At 39.4% G+C, this 15,332-nt stretch overlaps 1 protein-coding gene across 7 annotated transcripts; it reads left to right on the forward strand.

Moving 5' to 3' along the window:
• Positions 1-114: 114 nt before the first annotated feature.
• On the forward strand, positions 115-14,267 carry LOC103705733 (uncharacterized). Of its 7 annotated transcripts, none has more exons than XM_088716599.1 (8): positions 271-593; positions 869-916; positions 1,039-1,249; positions 1,514-1,941; positions 11,356-11,441; positions 11,581-13,309; positions 13,425-13,626; positions 13,728-14,267. In XM_088716599.1, the coding sequence occupies exons 4-8, from the start codon at positions 1,572-1,574 to the stop codon at positions 13,987-13,989; spliced, it is 2,649 nt and encodes an 882-aa protein (XP_088572725.1). In that variant the 5' UTR covers positions 271-593; positions 869-916; positions 1,039-1,249; positions 1,514-1,571; the 3' UTR covers positions 13,990-14,267. The 7 variants fall into 7 exon arrangements, with proteins under 7 accessions (XP_088572713.1, XP_008787789.3, XP_008787791.3 ...); XM_088716609.1 differs by having other exon boundaries at positions 284-593; positions 1,039-1,257; XM_088716587.1 differs by having other exon boundaries at positions 115-593; positions 869-1,249.
• Positions 14,268-15,332: the final 1,065 nt, after the last annotated feature.

Raw genomic sequence — 15,332 nt, forward strand, 5'->3', positions numbered from 1 at the left:
ACATGCATAACAGCATAAGTAGGCCAGAAACGCGAAGTTGCAGTCAGACAAAGGACTAAACTGTAAATTACATTTTTTTAATAAAAAAATAGCTCGTGGCTGCCTTGCCACTTTGACCAAATCATTAAAAAAAAAAATCCGATACGAAACAGCAGAAAGAGAGGTCCGGCAGCACCAAATAAGACACTGGACCGGACCATCTCGCCGTTACATCGGCGACATCATCTCACGCCTCCAAAGTTAAAATAACATCGATTTATCGGGACCGGTGTAGTTTCCCCTCTCCCCGACGCGGCCTTTTTTTTCGGCACCGGCCCCAAAATCCACCACCGAATACCATCGAATCGAACCGAATCCCGCCCCGGCACGCCGGTAGATCCACTGAGATCTTTCCCAAGGATACGCTCCCCCGCCGATTCGATGGCGGTATGATACGCGATCGGTGTCGCCGGATCCTCCTGCCGGCCCGATTCGGCAGATCGGTCGCAGCGAAATCGCCCGGTTACCGGAAGGCCAGTGGAGGACAACGGAGAAGGGGAAGGAGGGCGGCGGCGAGAGATAGATCCTGACGTCCATTCGGATTCCTGTCTCCGGTGAGCTATTAACACGATATTTTCCATCCATTTCGTTCTGTTTCTACGCCTAGGGTGAAGTAGGTCGACCCGTGTCCGTTGAAATACTTGGTGAATCGCAGTAGTGTCTTTCATTTTGTTTCTTTTGGATCGCTTTCTGGTTGTTAGATTGAAGATCCTATTGTCAATTCCTTTTGCTTGTTTGGGATCTTTGATGAATCAATTTAGAGCTGAAAGCAAAAATTGGATTATGTTGCTGGTGCAATCTTTATATATTTATTTGGTTTGATCTGCAGGAGATGATCAGGGAAGAAACAGAGAAGTGGTCTAAGATAGAATAGAGAGTATGATTCTTCTCTTCATTGTCATCACTAATCTTGATCACATTTCTGATGGTTTATCCCGTAAGCTTATTTCTGGATCTTAATAATTTGCACGTTGGTAACTGGGGGAATCTTCCTTCTAGCTGTCTGAGGTTTAAAAAGTAAAGGAAAGGAGGATGAGACGAAGTCTTCATGGGATTGCCTGCAATTAAAGAACATAAATTTGGACTTCATTAGCCTCTACTATGAACTTTTATGTTATAATATGCGAGGTACCATCTGACGCAAATGGAAGCTGTGAAAGTGGAGCCATGTTGCTTTTCTAAAGCAACTTAATATGGATGCTTCAAATGTGTGAGTCTGTAAGCAATCTTTAACTAGAAACATAATATGAGCAAAACTTTGGTGTAGATCATGGATAACAAAATCTTGGACAAAAATAGAGTTGCTTTTCATTGTTGCTCTTGCTTATTTTAGTTCTATAACCTTGCAGAATTCTTCAGGCTGCTTGTGTATAAATTTGCATAACCTATATGCTGCTTGTCACTTTGCATGCTATCCTCGAATTTAAATTCACATTGCTCATATGCAGCTGTCATTTTGCTTGCTGTGTTTCAGGTTTCTAGCATTGCTCTTGGAATAACAAATTTGAGATTCTGAAATCGACCATAGCAGAATGCCGCGTCCTCCAGATATAGGGTGGCAACATGGTACAATGATTGGGGGCCATAGACACCATGTGCAGTGTAACTATTGCCACAGGACTATGATTGGGGGCATTACACGCTTCAAGAAACACTTGGCAAGCAAAAGAGGGGAAATTAAGGGTTGCGAAGCTGTCCCCAAGGAAGTAAGAGAGACTATAAGGAAGCACCTAGCCTCATTAAAGCCCAGGAGGCCATCCAAAAAGAAACTAAGAAGGATTGAAGAGGGGGCTATTTTGGTACCAATTTCCACCAATGGTAACATGGAAACAGATGCATCAGATCCAGATGAGACAAATACTAGACAGGAACTTCTGAACTTACAGGAAGCAGAAATTCACTGTATGGTCTTTAATATTTCCTTCCTTCTCATTAAATTTATATTTGCATGAGCTCCTAACTTTGATTGATTATCTTACATGCAAATCGGAATCAGTACTTCTGTGTTAATTTGCATGCTGCAGAAATTTTTAAGACTTATCTGCCAGCTATTTGTTGAGCTCATCCTCATCTAGTTTTGTTGTATTACTAATACCAAGAAACACCTTTTATTTTTTGTCAACTATGTGTCTTGTACTGAGTTTTAACATTTGCTCTGATGACAATCAAGATGGACAAATTAGTGACTATTTCCCTAATAATGTAGGGGCATTTTATGCACCGACTATTTTTTGAAGCATGCCTGTATCGTTTAATTAGCTATTACCAATTTACATATGCACACAACATACTTATTTTCAAATGATATTGGTGGCTGTGGTTCCTTGGGATTTTTCTTCTAATTCCCATGTGCAATTGTATTGGGCATCTAGAGTTGTTCGTAGAGTGTTTTTTTAGATATTTTTTTCTTTGATTTGGATTGGGATACTTTGTGGTGTTTAACTTCTGTCAATGCACTAGTAGGATCTGACAAATCATCCATCATGCCATGGAAGTATTTCTCAAACACAAAAGCAATGGCTACAAGTTGATTCGTTAGCCTACCTTCATCAGAAGCCATAGGTATCAAGTTTAGTTTGAAAAAACAAGCTTGCAAAACAGATGATCGAAACACAAATCGTCATGAATAATATCACATAAAGAAAAAAAAAACCATTCCTCTTTGCATTAGGTAAGATTCAATTATTTAAACGACAAAGTTTAGGCCTTCAAACATAATATGCAAAATTATACAATGCAAAATCTATTGAATAGATCTGTGGATCCTAGATGGCTAAATGTTCGGTACAAGGCTAAGTATTCTAAAATAGTTGTGACTCCATGTATCTTTTCAATATATTTATCTTTCTATTCTATGACATTCTAAAATTTAAACACTATGCATAGCTATCTTTGGCCCATGCATGTGGCTGGAAAAATATTTTAACCCTCCATAGCTTAAATTCATAATGGCACCTGGTTTTCTACATCTAATTTTACACCCTCTTCAATTTTACCACATATCCATCTTAATATTTGCTGATCCCTAGCAAACTAAATTTTATGCTTACATGTCCTCTTCACTTGTTAACACTCAAATCTATACCACACGAGATCCTGAAACCATCTGTTGTTGGATTTAACTCCCTATACTCTTGAGGATATGTTATATGTTGCTCTTGGTCATGGAGCTATGTTTGTGGATTTTCTTTACGCGATTTATATACTAGATTTCAAGGTTGTCATATTGTCTGGGGAGGCCAAGCAGTGGACCCCTTGTATGGCCTAGGCATGCTCCTAAGTGCTCAGGCGGTTGCCTAGGGAGGAAAACTCTCTAGGCTTTTATTATATATACATGTGATCACATGCATAAATAAGCATGTGCATATATTCTATATACACATGTTTTACTCTATGGCATCATGAACAGATATTTACACCTGAAAAGTCCAAAGATCAAAATCCACAGGGAGAGTAGCAATAGCATTGCTGTCACTGTAGCATCCATCAAGCTATAAAACACATCTAGGTAACAGACAACTAGCAATAAGCGGAAGAAGACAAGCTGATTAGAGGCTAAATTAGGGCAAGAATGCATAAGAATGGCCAAATGAAGAAGAGGTGGGCTGGTCACTATAGGCACCACTGGAGCCCAACATTATGGGTTGATTTATTGGCAGCCATTTGATCGGCCCATTGGCTATACTTGGCTTAGGCAGCCTGGCCAAATGAAGCGCTTAGGAGGCCACTTTTAACAACATTGCTGATTTTTTTTTGTTTTGGATAGAGCAAGGGATGGTTGAATTCTAGGTGAAAGGGGGGGACTGCTGACTGGTGAGGATATTTCGCAGTAATGAAGGCCAAACCATATCGAACCGGCTGGTTTTGGGTGTACCAAACTAAATGTCACGACCCTCGCCCCGTTCCCGGCGGGCCGCCGCGACGGTCCTAGGGTGCGGGTAGGCATAAGGCTACCAGCCACCACGTAGAACCCTACTACCTATCAATCATCCATAAATTCTGAAAAATTTTAGCATGATGCATGCACAAAATGATCACCTTTCCTATGGTGACTTGTCAGGATTATCTCAATACATACAACAACACTACCTGTCAGAGCAGCAATCACATAACCTGTCACATAACGAACCTGGACAATATATATCAATACATCATCACAGGCATATAACTCAACTGTATAAAAATCTGGCTCCCATTCCATCCATGGTCAAACCCATATCCACAACAGGATCTATGACTGTAACTATGCACTATATACAATAGAAGGTTTATAATACACCAAAAGGTATAAACCTCTATCTACATTATACTATACTATACTATGGAGCGGCACAGCTAGCAGACAATCTCTAACCCTGCTCTTCTCTATACAATACCTGCCCTGCAATCAAAAACACCAAACTGGGGAGTGAGTATATAAATACTCAGTGAGTGGAGTAGAGAGTACTATGCACATGAGACAAGATATAATCATGGCTCGAGGTGAAATCTCAAGAGCATATGAGCAGTCGTCAAGAACAGGGTACACATAACTCAACATAAGAAATAAAGAGTAAATCATCACAATCCTAATCAACTCATCTGGAGCATATATAGAATAATCAAATAAGTATGTATGATAACATGAATATGCTCAACAGGTCATAGTACTGAATCATATAAATCAGGTGTCAATAGGCTGAATCATCAACAAGACAGCTATCGGGAGGTGGGTTTTACGCCCCAGGCGAACCAGCAACAACTCCCTACTGCCATATGCATACATCAAATATGACACCACATCAATATGTAAATCATCACTAAACAGCTGTCGGGAGGTGGGTTTTATGCCCCAGGCGAACCAGCAACAACTCCCCACTGTCACATGCATATGCAGGATAAGATACCATACTGATAATATAAATGCTAGACAGCTGTCGGGAGGTGGGTTTTACACCCCAGGCGAACCAGCAACAACTCCCCACTGTCACATGCATATGCAGGATAAGATACCACACTGATCATGTAAATGCTGGCCAGTATCCAGAACAGAAATCCATCTCACATCTATATACTAAACGGCACCTCGCGGGAATTCTACATCCGCGGAAAGCCATACTGCACCTCGCGGGGTCTTACTATGCCCGGCGGCAAGCAGAATATAAGTCGTAGGACCGGCCGATCTCACGCCTAGGGCCGTGTCCCCCCTAGGAAGGGACTGGGCTCCGCCCACCCAGAAGGCTACTATGTGCACAAAGGCCGATGTTCAACCCCCATCGACTGTAGGTGTCCTGCAGATACTGCCAAGCCATGCATAAATGCCATAATGCACCCTCCCAATACTCTACTAAAAAAGGAGTATGATCAAGACTACCACTCACTCGACTCCGATCCAATCATAAACTAACATCAGGGTTGGGAGTGAGGGTCAAGGAAGTGCAATACAACTCAATATACCACTAAAAAAGGCTCTACAAATCTTTGAAATAGAGGAAATGAAATCAATTTACAAAAGAAATCATTTCACAATTCGGAATCAATTTGATTACTCATCAACCCCTCGTAATTACTCTCAATGTTTCCTCAAATGCATGTACAGAATAATCAAGCATGGAGAATCAAGATTATAGAGAAATCTACTACAATATCAATCAATATGCTCAAGTGGAATCAATTCACACTTGGCGACATTCATGAAAATGAATTAAGGATGCTCATGGTGCAAAGTACATGACTCCCACTCACCTGTCAATCCGGCACGGCCTCGATACACCTCCAAAAATCTACAGTAGGCAGTGGAAAACTTCTTCTTCTTGTTTCCTAGCTTCTTGCCCAACTGTGACATGCATTTATAATACATTTAGTCCTGTATCAAGAGTCATAATCTACGTGCCAATTATAACATAGGAAACTTTAATTGATTCAACTCCCCCGTTCCCTAAATCTTTTCTTTTCTTTCTTCTTTTTCTTTTTAATTAATTAACTCACCATTTATGTGTATTAGGGACTCCTTTGCATGAGTACAAGATCCCTTTTAGCTTGATCTAGGCTTAATACTCTATTATAGTATGAAATCCCTTATTTTCCACCCGGATGAACAGTAATCCGGACTGACAGTGGGTTACTTCATCCCGGTTTTGATCCACTTTCAGGACTCCAAATTTGATGAAATTTTTACCTAACATTCTACACTCATAGAGGATTCCAAAGAGATAACATGCATCACCATCGGAGGCCGATTGACCCCCAAAATAATTCGCCGAAGTTGGGACTTCGACACAGTTTTTCCGTAGTGCCGGAAAAATTTGTCGAAATCCGATTCTTCCTCTTTTAACCACCTCTACAACCTTTATCCGACCCCTCTAGACTACATCCACCCTTTGTATAGCCTAATATCATCAAAAGACTAGATAGGGATGGATATTTACCTTTTTCTTTTTGAAAATCGAGATCCTTGCGTAGAGGGGAAGGAGATCTACACTTTTTCCTTCAGCTGGCAGCGCAACCGGGATCTCCTTCCTTTTCTTTTTCTTCTTCTTCTTCCTCTTCCTTTCTTCCTTTCCTTTCCTCTCCTTCTTTTTCTTCCTCTCTGTTGCCGTCTGAGAACCCCCTCCCTCTTTCTTTCTCTGCTTCATTCCGTGAGCCAGCTCAAACCCTCCAATTAAATCACATCAAGATACTATTCACCCTTTCTTTAATATTATTAAATTTCCATTTTGCCCCTAACACTTCAACATATCTACTGTTATGCCATTAACTTTTGATTTCTTTCCAATTTTACCCTTACCACTTCAACGTATCTACAACTATGCCATTATCTTTTGATTCCTTCCAATTTTACCCCTTATATCAATTTTGAAGGACTATTCTATCCTTTTTTATATATAAAAAAAAATTTTGGGGTTATTACACTAAACCAGCCAGCTAGCAATATGGTTCGTGATATAAATTTGGTTCACCTCTATTCGATAGCTAAAATCCCTCGATCGCGGCTTCGATCCTCCTCTTCGATGTCTAAACCCTAGTCTGCATCCCCAATGCTTGACGATGATGCCAAACCATGATAGTGCAGCCACCAACGAGGTCCCCGAAGCCCTGGTGGTTTTGTAGATGAGGTTAGAGTGGACACAGAGGATTGGGTCTACAAATTTTTATATACTTTGTAACCTAGTTCATTCTGTTTGACATGAATAAAACTCTAAATCATTTTTTTTCTTCTCTTGTGTAGAGGTTTGGGTCTGCTATTTTAAATGTGGTTTCCCAATTTATGTGCAGAAAATCCTTGAAATGTCAGCTAGATCTCAAACAATCTTTTACCTTCTCTTTTCCTTTCACCACCTTTATCTCCTAATGGATCACTAAATTTTTTTTAATATTTTTAATGTGTATGTATATGGTACTTAAGAAATACAATCGTTACTTGTATCTGTTAGGCACATGGTATGCTGTACCGGGTATACCATACCTATACCGATGGGTATCGGTATTGGTACGCCAATGTCGGTACGCCTGGCGTACCGCGTACCGTGCCGTACCAACACTTGGTACGCCTATACTAGTACGGCACCGGTACGGGGTTCGGTACCGGTACGGCGAACCTTGGTTAGGCATGCACCACTTGTAGGGGTGTCCTAGTGTACGGGGCTCCCGTGTGCTGAGAGGTTGTTTTCATGTTTCGAACCTTTGATGCCCAGGTCCATTTTTCGAACCTATGACACCAAGGCATAGTTCATCCTCTCGATATCGGACTCTGTACCGGTGCCACACTAGCATAGTATCGGTACGGTATGGTACGCAATTTTTTTGGTGTACCGAGTGTCGGTATGCCACTGGTACCGATACTGAACCAGTACGGTACAGTACGTCCGGTACGGTACGGCATACCATACACCAAGGTCACAATGAAGCAACCTTGTCATTGTGCCAAGGGCCACTCTCTAAACTAACCCATACTTTTGCTCAATTATTGATTACTGTTTCATATATTGTATGTAATTGTTCTCTTGTGATCTACTGTATTTTGTTATTTAATCATGACAAGAAATTTTGCACATACATTTAGGGTGTAGGGTTTAGGGTAAAGTTTATGCATGCATTCATGTATACATCTATCGTGTTTCCAAATTGTAAATTTTTAGATTGGAAGATTCTAAATGCTACAGAAGTTTCTAACATCGATATTCCACTAAAATTGAAGCAACATAGATCAGGGCACCTTGTGATTGAGTATTGTACAGTGGTAGATCTCCTCTAGACGCTATTGGATGATTGGGTTATTTAGTACTTTCTGGAGTCTAGTTTCAAATAGTGAAACATTTAAAAATGCATTAAGAAATGCAAGGTTATGCAAGTGGGATGCATAGCCTGTCATATATTTCTATATTACAACAGATTTGAATTCTTAATGCTTGGAGATATATACTAAAATGCAAAACTATGGCAGTCATTTTAACTCTTAATTCACAATTAATGGTTAGCTGAACAATATGAACATAAATCATCAATAAAAGCTCTAGAAATTAGTAAATCATTTATAAAATTATCAAAATGATCAATAATGTCAGATAGCAAGGTCATGAATTCAATCACCGACTAAATCCACAAATCTGATTAACATAGGGTAACATATCTGTATAAAATTCACTCACATTTTAAGGGAAGTCAGAGTTTGGAATAGAGCTTGGAAGTGCCAATCTTCTTCAGAATTTTGCCAAAGTATCTCAACCTATGCAACAATCAAAACTTAGCCAAATAGCAATCTTTCGATATTTAATAGCATATTCACAAGCGAAAAACAACTATGATGTAAGATAAAATTATAAGCTGCGGATCAAGGAAAAGAATTCTTCAATCATCACCAATCTTTGGTTTCAATGGTCAGCAGCTGATGGCTGGATATCTCTTTAGCACCTCCAACTGAGTGGGAGCAAAAAAAAGATGGAGGTGGAGGAGACTGACTTTCCAGCAACTATTTTTCACAATCTCTTGCCAGTGGCGTCCGTCAGTTCTCCTTCTCAGCTTCCTCTTTTCGATATCCATCGACAAGACTTAAGGTTGAAGAGAATTGGGTGATGGAGAGCTTTTAAAAAAACCATGGGATCAGGTTGGGTGGAAAAACATAGTGTGGTTTCCCCCTTTTCCTAATATGGAACTAGAGCCCACGGACCCTTCATCCTCTGTCTAGGTGGTTCAGATGATCGAACTGCTTGGTGACCGACAGGTGGGTTTTTATGAAAATGGATTTAGGTTTGACCCAACCTGACATAGGTGATGGGTGGTGGGTTGGACTGGTCGACACCTATTGGACCTTGACAGTCTCGAAACATTGTTTGCTTCATAAGCACGCGCATCAAATGTTTTCTGAATATCCAGTTTCCTGCATCCATACTTGAACTGCACCTCCTCCCTTTTCTAGAAACTACGGGGTATATTGGAAGTATTAAGCATATTAAAGATTGAATCATGTGTAATTATGCTTACAATGTATTAAGTACTATCTGTTTGTGTGTTCTAGCTTATAATTAGCATGTTAAGTGTCATAATGTACCATGTGGTGCTAGTGCTTGGAATGCATTAGCACACATGATTAATTGCAGTGAACTAAGTGTTGGCATGCATTTGTGCCGCATGCTGGTTTACCACTGGCATATTATTTTCCAGGTGGCATGGACTAGCATGTCCGATACCTAAATCCACAATGCTTATGCAATGCATGACTATTTTATAATTTAATTGGATTGTTGGTTTCTATGAATGAGTTTTATGCAGTTTGGTTAGTTATTCAGCTTTAGACCTGATCTAAAATATGTAACAATCTTATAATGCCCTGCTAAAGTAAGAGTTATTTCCCTTCCCCTTTTCTTTTAGGAACCCACTTGAACCCTTTCATTCTCTACATGAGCATATAAATCAGCATTTTAGAACATTTTTTCTTTAAGATTCCTTGCACCAACTTATCTCCTCTCAAGGTACTTTGTTGGTAGCTGGAGGCCTATTCATTATTCTATTTACAGGTTCAATTTTATTCTATACACACACACACACACACACACACACACGTATGTATGTATGTATGTATGTATGTATGTATGTATGTATTTATGTTGGTATGTGTGTGCATATATAAATCATTTCCTTTACTCTTTTAGTGAGTTCTTGTTTTTTTCCTTTAAATCCCTTCCCGCTGATTTAAGCTTTTAGCCATCTCAAATCCTTTTCCATTTGGTTTAGGCAAATTGGCATGCATCATTAACTTCTTTCGGCATTGCAATGCTTGCGATTACTTCCAAGTACCAATAGAGGACAAAGTGAGAGAGAATTTGAAATTGTTTAGTCATGTGCAGCAGTCCAAAGAGAAACTTTATGAAGGTTCCTGAATAAAGTTGAAGGTTCATAAAGTTGAAGGCCAAGAAGGACAGGGGGAGACTAAGGAAAGTTTGGATAAAAATAGATAGAAGAGATCTCTTGGCACGTTAACTTTCAGAAGTCTTGGGCCTTACTTTGTCACAAAGTGGCCAAGTTTTGTAAATTTTTGGACTCACTAATAGGTAGGAGTATAGGATAAAGATTATGAGGTTCATTTTGGTTTTGTGTATAATGCTGCTTTTGATTGCAATTTTTTTGCATTCGATCAGCTTGTCCAGTCATCGTAATTCCAAAAATGGGGTGGGTAAAGACCAACAAAGATATGGGTGCAAGGAAATGAGAAGGATATTCTGGTATTTTTTTTCCTTTTGGATTCAATGTATGATCGGTGCTAACAATAGAGTAGAACCTGTAAAGCTTCCCCAATATGGAATTGTAGATATGATGCAACTTTTTGTCTATATTTCTTTTCCTATTTATCACTTTTAGAGGAATATGGTTGCATTTATATTTTGGTTCCCTTGTAACTTGACCAGTATATCGGGTATTATTTACCTAGTTGTGTGTCAGTCTTGGAAAGAATGGCAAGCACATGTTATTTCTCCTAAAAGTCCACATATAAGCTTACCAATAGGAATGAGCTTGGTCTTTTATTTTGTATTTGCAATAAGCGCTTCCTATCAATATAAAATAAGTAAACCTTTGTTAAGTGGTTTATAATTTATCTATGCTTGTTATTCGGGTAGCTCTTATGATTGTGGGAATTGTTTATCAGGAGCTGAAGGGTGAAGACTTAATTATAGATCTGTTTATTTAATGGTTCATAGAAATGCTGCTGGATATAATTAAATTAAAATGTTGGAGCATTGTCTAGGGGTTTCTATTTTATGCCTCAGATTTAGTTGGCTAAATTCTTGATTTTAGTAACTGATTTTTTTTCTCTATGACTGCCATTTTACTTGCTTGATGTAGCTCCCAAGTCAGCAGATCAACAGTTCATTGTTGGCACGAGGGAGTTCTTTGATGCCTTCTCTACTATCTCGTGCAAGGATGAACAAGTATGTAATCTATGTTGCTTCACCAATATATTGCTATCTTTTTTCTTTGTCTATGCTATTGTAAAAACATTGGTTTTCACTCTTCTATATAGAAATGCTTTGCTCTTAGTTCTCTGTTATTTTTTCTAAATCTTTGAAGGGTTTGGCACCTCCTAGAGCCACAGACCTTGGATGGGCTCATGGAATGATGGTAAACGGGGACAGACAAAAGATACAGTGCAAATATTGCCTTAAGGTAATATTAGGAGGTGGGATTTCTCGTCTTAAACAACATTTAGCGGGAGAAAGAGGCAATATAGTTCCGTGTGAGAAAGTACCTGATGATATCAGAACACAAATGCAACAACATCTGGGGTTCAAGGTTTTGGAAAGACTTAAAAAGCAGAAAGACTCAGAGGCTGTTACAAGCTCCATTCAACAGAGCAAAGATGGATATGATTCTGAGATCCTCAATGCAATTTCCACACGAGAGGGTTCTGGTGAAAGAAGAGGAAAGGAGGTGGATGAAGGGAGCCCCAATAAAAGAAAAAGAATCAAAAAGTTGCATGTTCCACAGGCTTCACCAATACCTCTGGCCACACTACAACATACTTTTGCTTCACAAGAAAGTATAGACCAAGCTGATATTGCAGTTGCAAAATTTATGTATGATACCGGTATACTATTCAATGCAGCAAATTCAATTTATTTTCAAAGAATGGCTGATGCAATTGCTACAGCAGGACCTGGATACAAGATGCCGTCTTATCATTCTTTGCGAGGTAAGTTATTAAATAGATGTGTCCATGAAGTAGGCGAAATCAGTAAAGAGCTTCGAAAGTCTTGGGAAGTGACAGGTTGTACTGTCATGGTTGATAGGTGGATGGATAAAACTGGTCGGGCTATTATTAATTTCTTCATCTATTGTCCAAAGGGAACCATGTTTCTCAAGTCAGTAGATGCTTCTGACATTGAAAATACCTCAGAAGGTCTGCTTAGTTTATTTGATGGTATTGTTCAAGATGTTGGTCCTAGAAACATCGTGAATTTTATAACAGATAGTGCACCTTGCTACAAAGCTGCAGGAAGGGCACTAATGAAGAAATGCAAGACCTTTTTTTGGAGTATGTGTGCAAATCATTGCATTGAGCTAATGCTCAAGTGCCTTGGTGAAATGGATGAAGTGAAAGGATTATTGGCAAAGGCAAAGAAAATATGTCAGTTAACATATAACAATGTTTGGGTTCTCGATTTATTGAGGGAGAAAACTGAAGGAAGGGATATTATTCAGCATGCCATGACAGAGTTTGTAATGAATTTTCTGACTATACATAACATTGTATCTTTCAGAGACTCTCTTCAGCAGATATTTACCAGTACCATTTGGGAGCAGTCGTCTTTGTCTAAACAAAGAGTGGGAATGGATGTGATGAGAATTGTGTTAGATCCACAATTTTGGGAATCATGTACAAAAATCATGAAAGTCTCCAAACCACTTGTGACAGTTCTTAACCTACTGGATAGCAGAGAAAGACCTTCCATGGGATATCTATATGATTTGATGGAAAAGGCAAAGAAAGAAATTATGTCAGCTTTTGATAACAAGGAATCTGATTACTTGCCATATTTGGAGGTCATTGGTCATGTACGGGATGAGCTCCATAGCCCTTTGCATGCTGCTGCTTATTATCTTAATCCCTCCATATATTTTAACCCCAACTTTTCCCTCAATAATGTGATTCAGAAAGGTTTGCTTGATTGCATTGAGACTTTAGAGCCTGATTTGACAGCACAGGATAACATTACTAAACATAAAGCTTTCTATGAGGATGCTGTGGGAGATTTCAGTCGACCTGTGGCATTAAGAGGAAGAGAATCATTGTCTCCAGGTGATTTTAAGTTTATTTTCACTTAATTGTTAGCTGCAGTAAGATCCCTGTTGCTTGCTTAACATTTCCTTGACTGATCCAAGTTCTGCTTCTTCATGTAATGAACTGTATTCAGCCACATGGTGGTCTCTTTATGCATCAGACTATCCAGATCTCCAGCGCTTCGCTGTTAGGATTCTAAGCCAAACATGCAGCATAACTAGATCTGAGAGGACTGCGACCATGAATGAAAGTGTGCATTCGAGCAAGAACAGATTGGAGCATGAGAGGTTGAATGATCTTGCATTTGTCCACTATAACTTGCGTTTTCAAGAGAGGTAATTTCTCATAGCCCAATATTCCCGTTCTGATTTTATGGTGTCTAGGATAAACAAAATATTTATATTTCTTCTTATACTTCGCTCCTGGATCTGCCTAGGCAACCACTGGCTTTGGTAAGTAAAGCCCTTCCAAGAGGTGAAGATGATCCGGTATGCTTGGAAGGAAGGATTAATAATGCTGGAGATTGGATTGTGGATCCAGAAGTGCTCGAAGGAGGCGGCATCGATCGGATGGATGTTTCTTTACCAAGTGATCCTGCTCCTGCAAGGCAGGTCAGCAATTCAGGTAGTGGTAATCTTGGTGATGAGGGTGGAGGCGCCAATGAATGTAATAAGAGTGATGGCAGTGTGGATTCTTGAAACTGATCTGCGGACAAATCAGAAGGCCGTGGGTAATTACAGTTGAAGATTCCCTAGGAATATTATGTTGGCTATAGTTATAACGTTAGATGCCACCATTTGTAATATAAGCTACTTGGATTCTAAATAGTTGAATCAGTGTCGTGTACATGTACCCTTGTACATAAGTGTAGGTAACCTGTGGTAATATTTATTTTGTATTAGTCACCAGTTGATTGGTGGATTGTTTCCTGTAAATGAAAATGATGATATCATGCTAGTTCTATTGGCATTTGAAACTTTCTTGTGATCTAGATGGAATAGAGAATGCATGGAAATATTTTCAGGAGGCTGGAGGAAATTGAAGCATCAATTGTTGAATTACAGATGGAGGATCATAATAGGGGGTTGTCTCAGGAAGAGCTGGCTACATTCGGTTCTAAGCTAGCTAGCCATCACTCTCTTTTTCAGCGATAAGAGATGTTTTGGAGATAAAAAACAAGAATTGTGTGGATCAATGAGGGGGATAGAAACAAAAGTTTTTTTGCCGGTCTACCATTATTGGAAGATAAAGGAACAGCATTCGTCTCTTGAAGGGGAGTAACGGTGAGCTGATTAAGGATCTTGATTCAATTAAACAAGAATTGTCCTCGTTTCTAGTCCGGATGGACAACAGACTCGACTAGTGTCGCTTATATTTCCTTCCCAACGTCAGACAATTGTGTCCGGAGTGCATAATAATCTTTTAGTGGCTAGATTACTGAAAAGGAGATCAAAAAGTCAATCCACTCTATGATGGAGAACAACGCTCTTGGTCTGAATGGTTCCTTCTTTGTTTTTCAGGAGAAACTAGGTGATCATTCATCACTACACGGTGAAAATTGTGAACTCGTTCTTCAGCATAGCAATGATGCTAGATGAGTAAAAAGAGACATACATTGCTCTAATTCCAAAGAAGTAGGAAGCCCTTGAGCCTAGTCATTTTCGGCCAAACAGTACTATAGTCTACAAAATAGTTGCAAAGATTATGGTCAACCGAATGAAGCCTCTATTGCCGAGATTGATAAGTCTTGAATAGGGAGCATTTGTGGCACAGGAGTTTATGTATGATCTCAACAAGACTCCGTGCTGTTGGAGTTTAATGGCAGTTAAATTAGACATGAAACGAGCTTACGACCGAATGAGCAAGGATTTCTTGAAGTACGCACTAGAACAAAGTTGCTTCTATGAAACTTGGATCGAATGGATTTTGGTTGTATTCAAATGTCTTTCTTTGTTATTCTCATTCCAATCATTGGTCAACCTTTGTCAAGATTGTCCTATGCCTCTTTACCTTTTTATAATTCGTGCAAATGTTCTATCTA

The sequence above is a fragment of the Phoenix dactylifera genome, chromosome 1 (assembly GCF_051530095.1).
Source record: "Phoenix dactylifera cultivar Ajwa chromosome 1, Ajwa_hap1_PhDact_Kaust_v1.1, whole genome shotgun sequence".
NCBI lineage: Eukaryota > Viridiplantae > Streptophyta > Magnoliopsida > Arecales > Arecaceae > Phoenix > Phoenix dactylifera.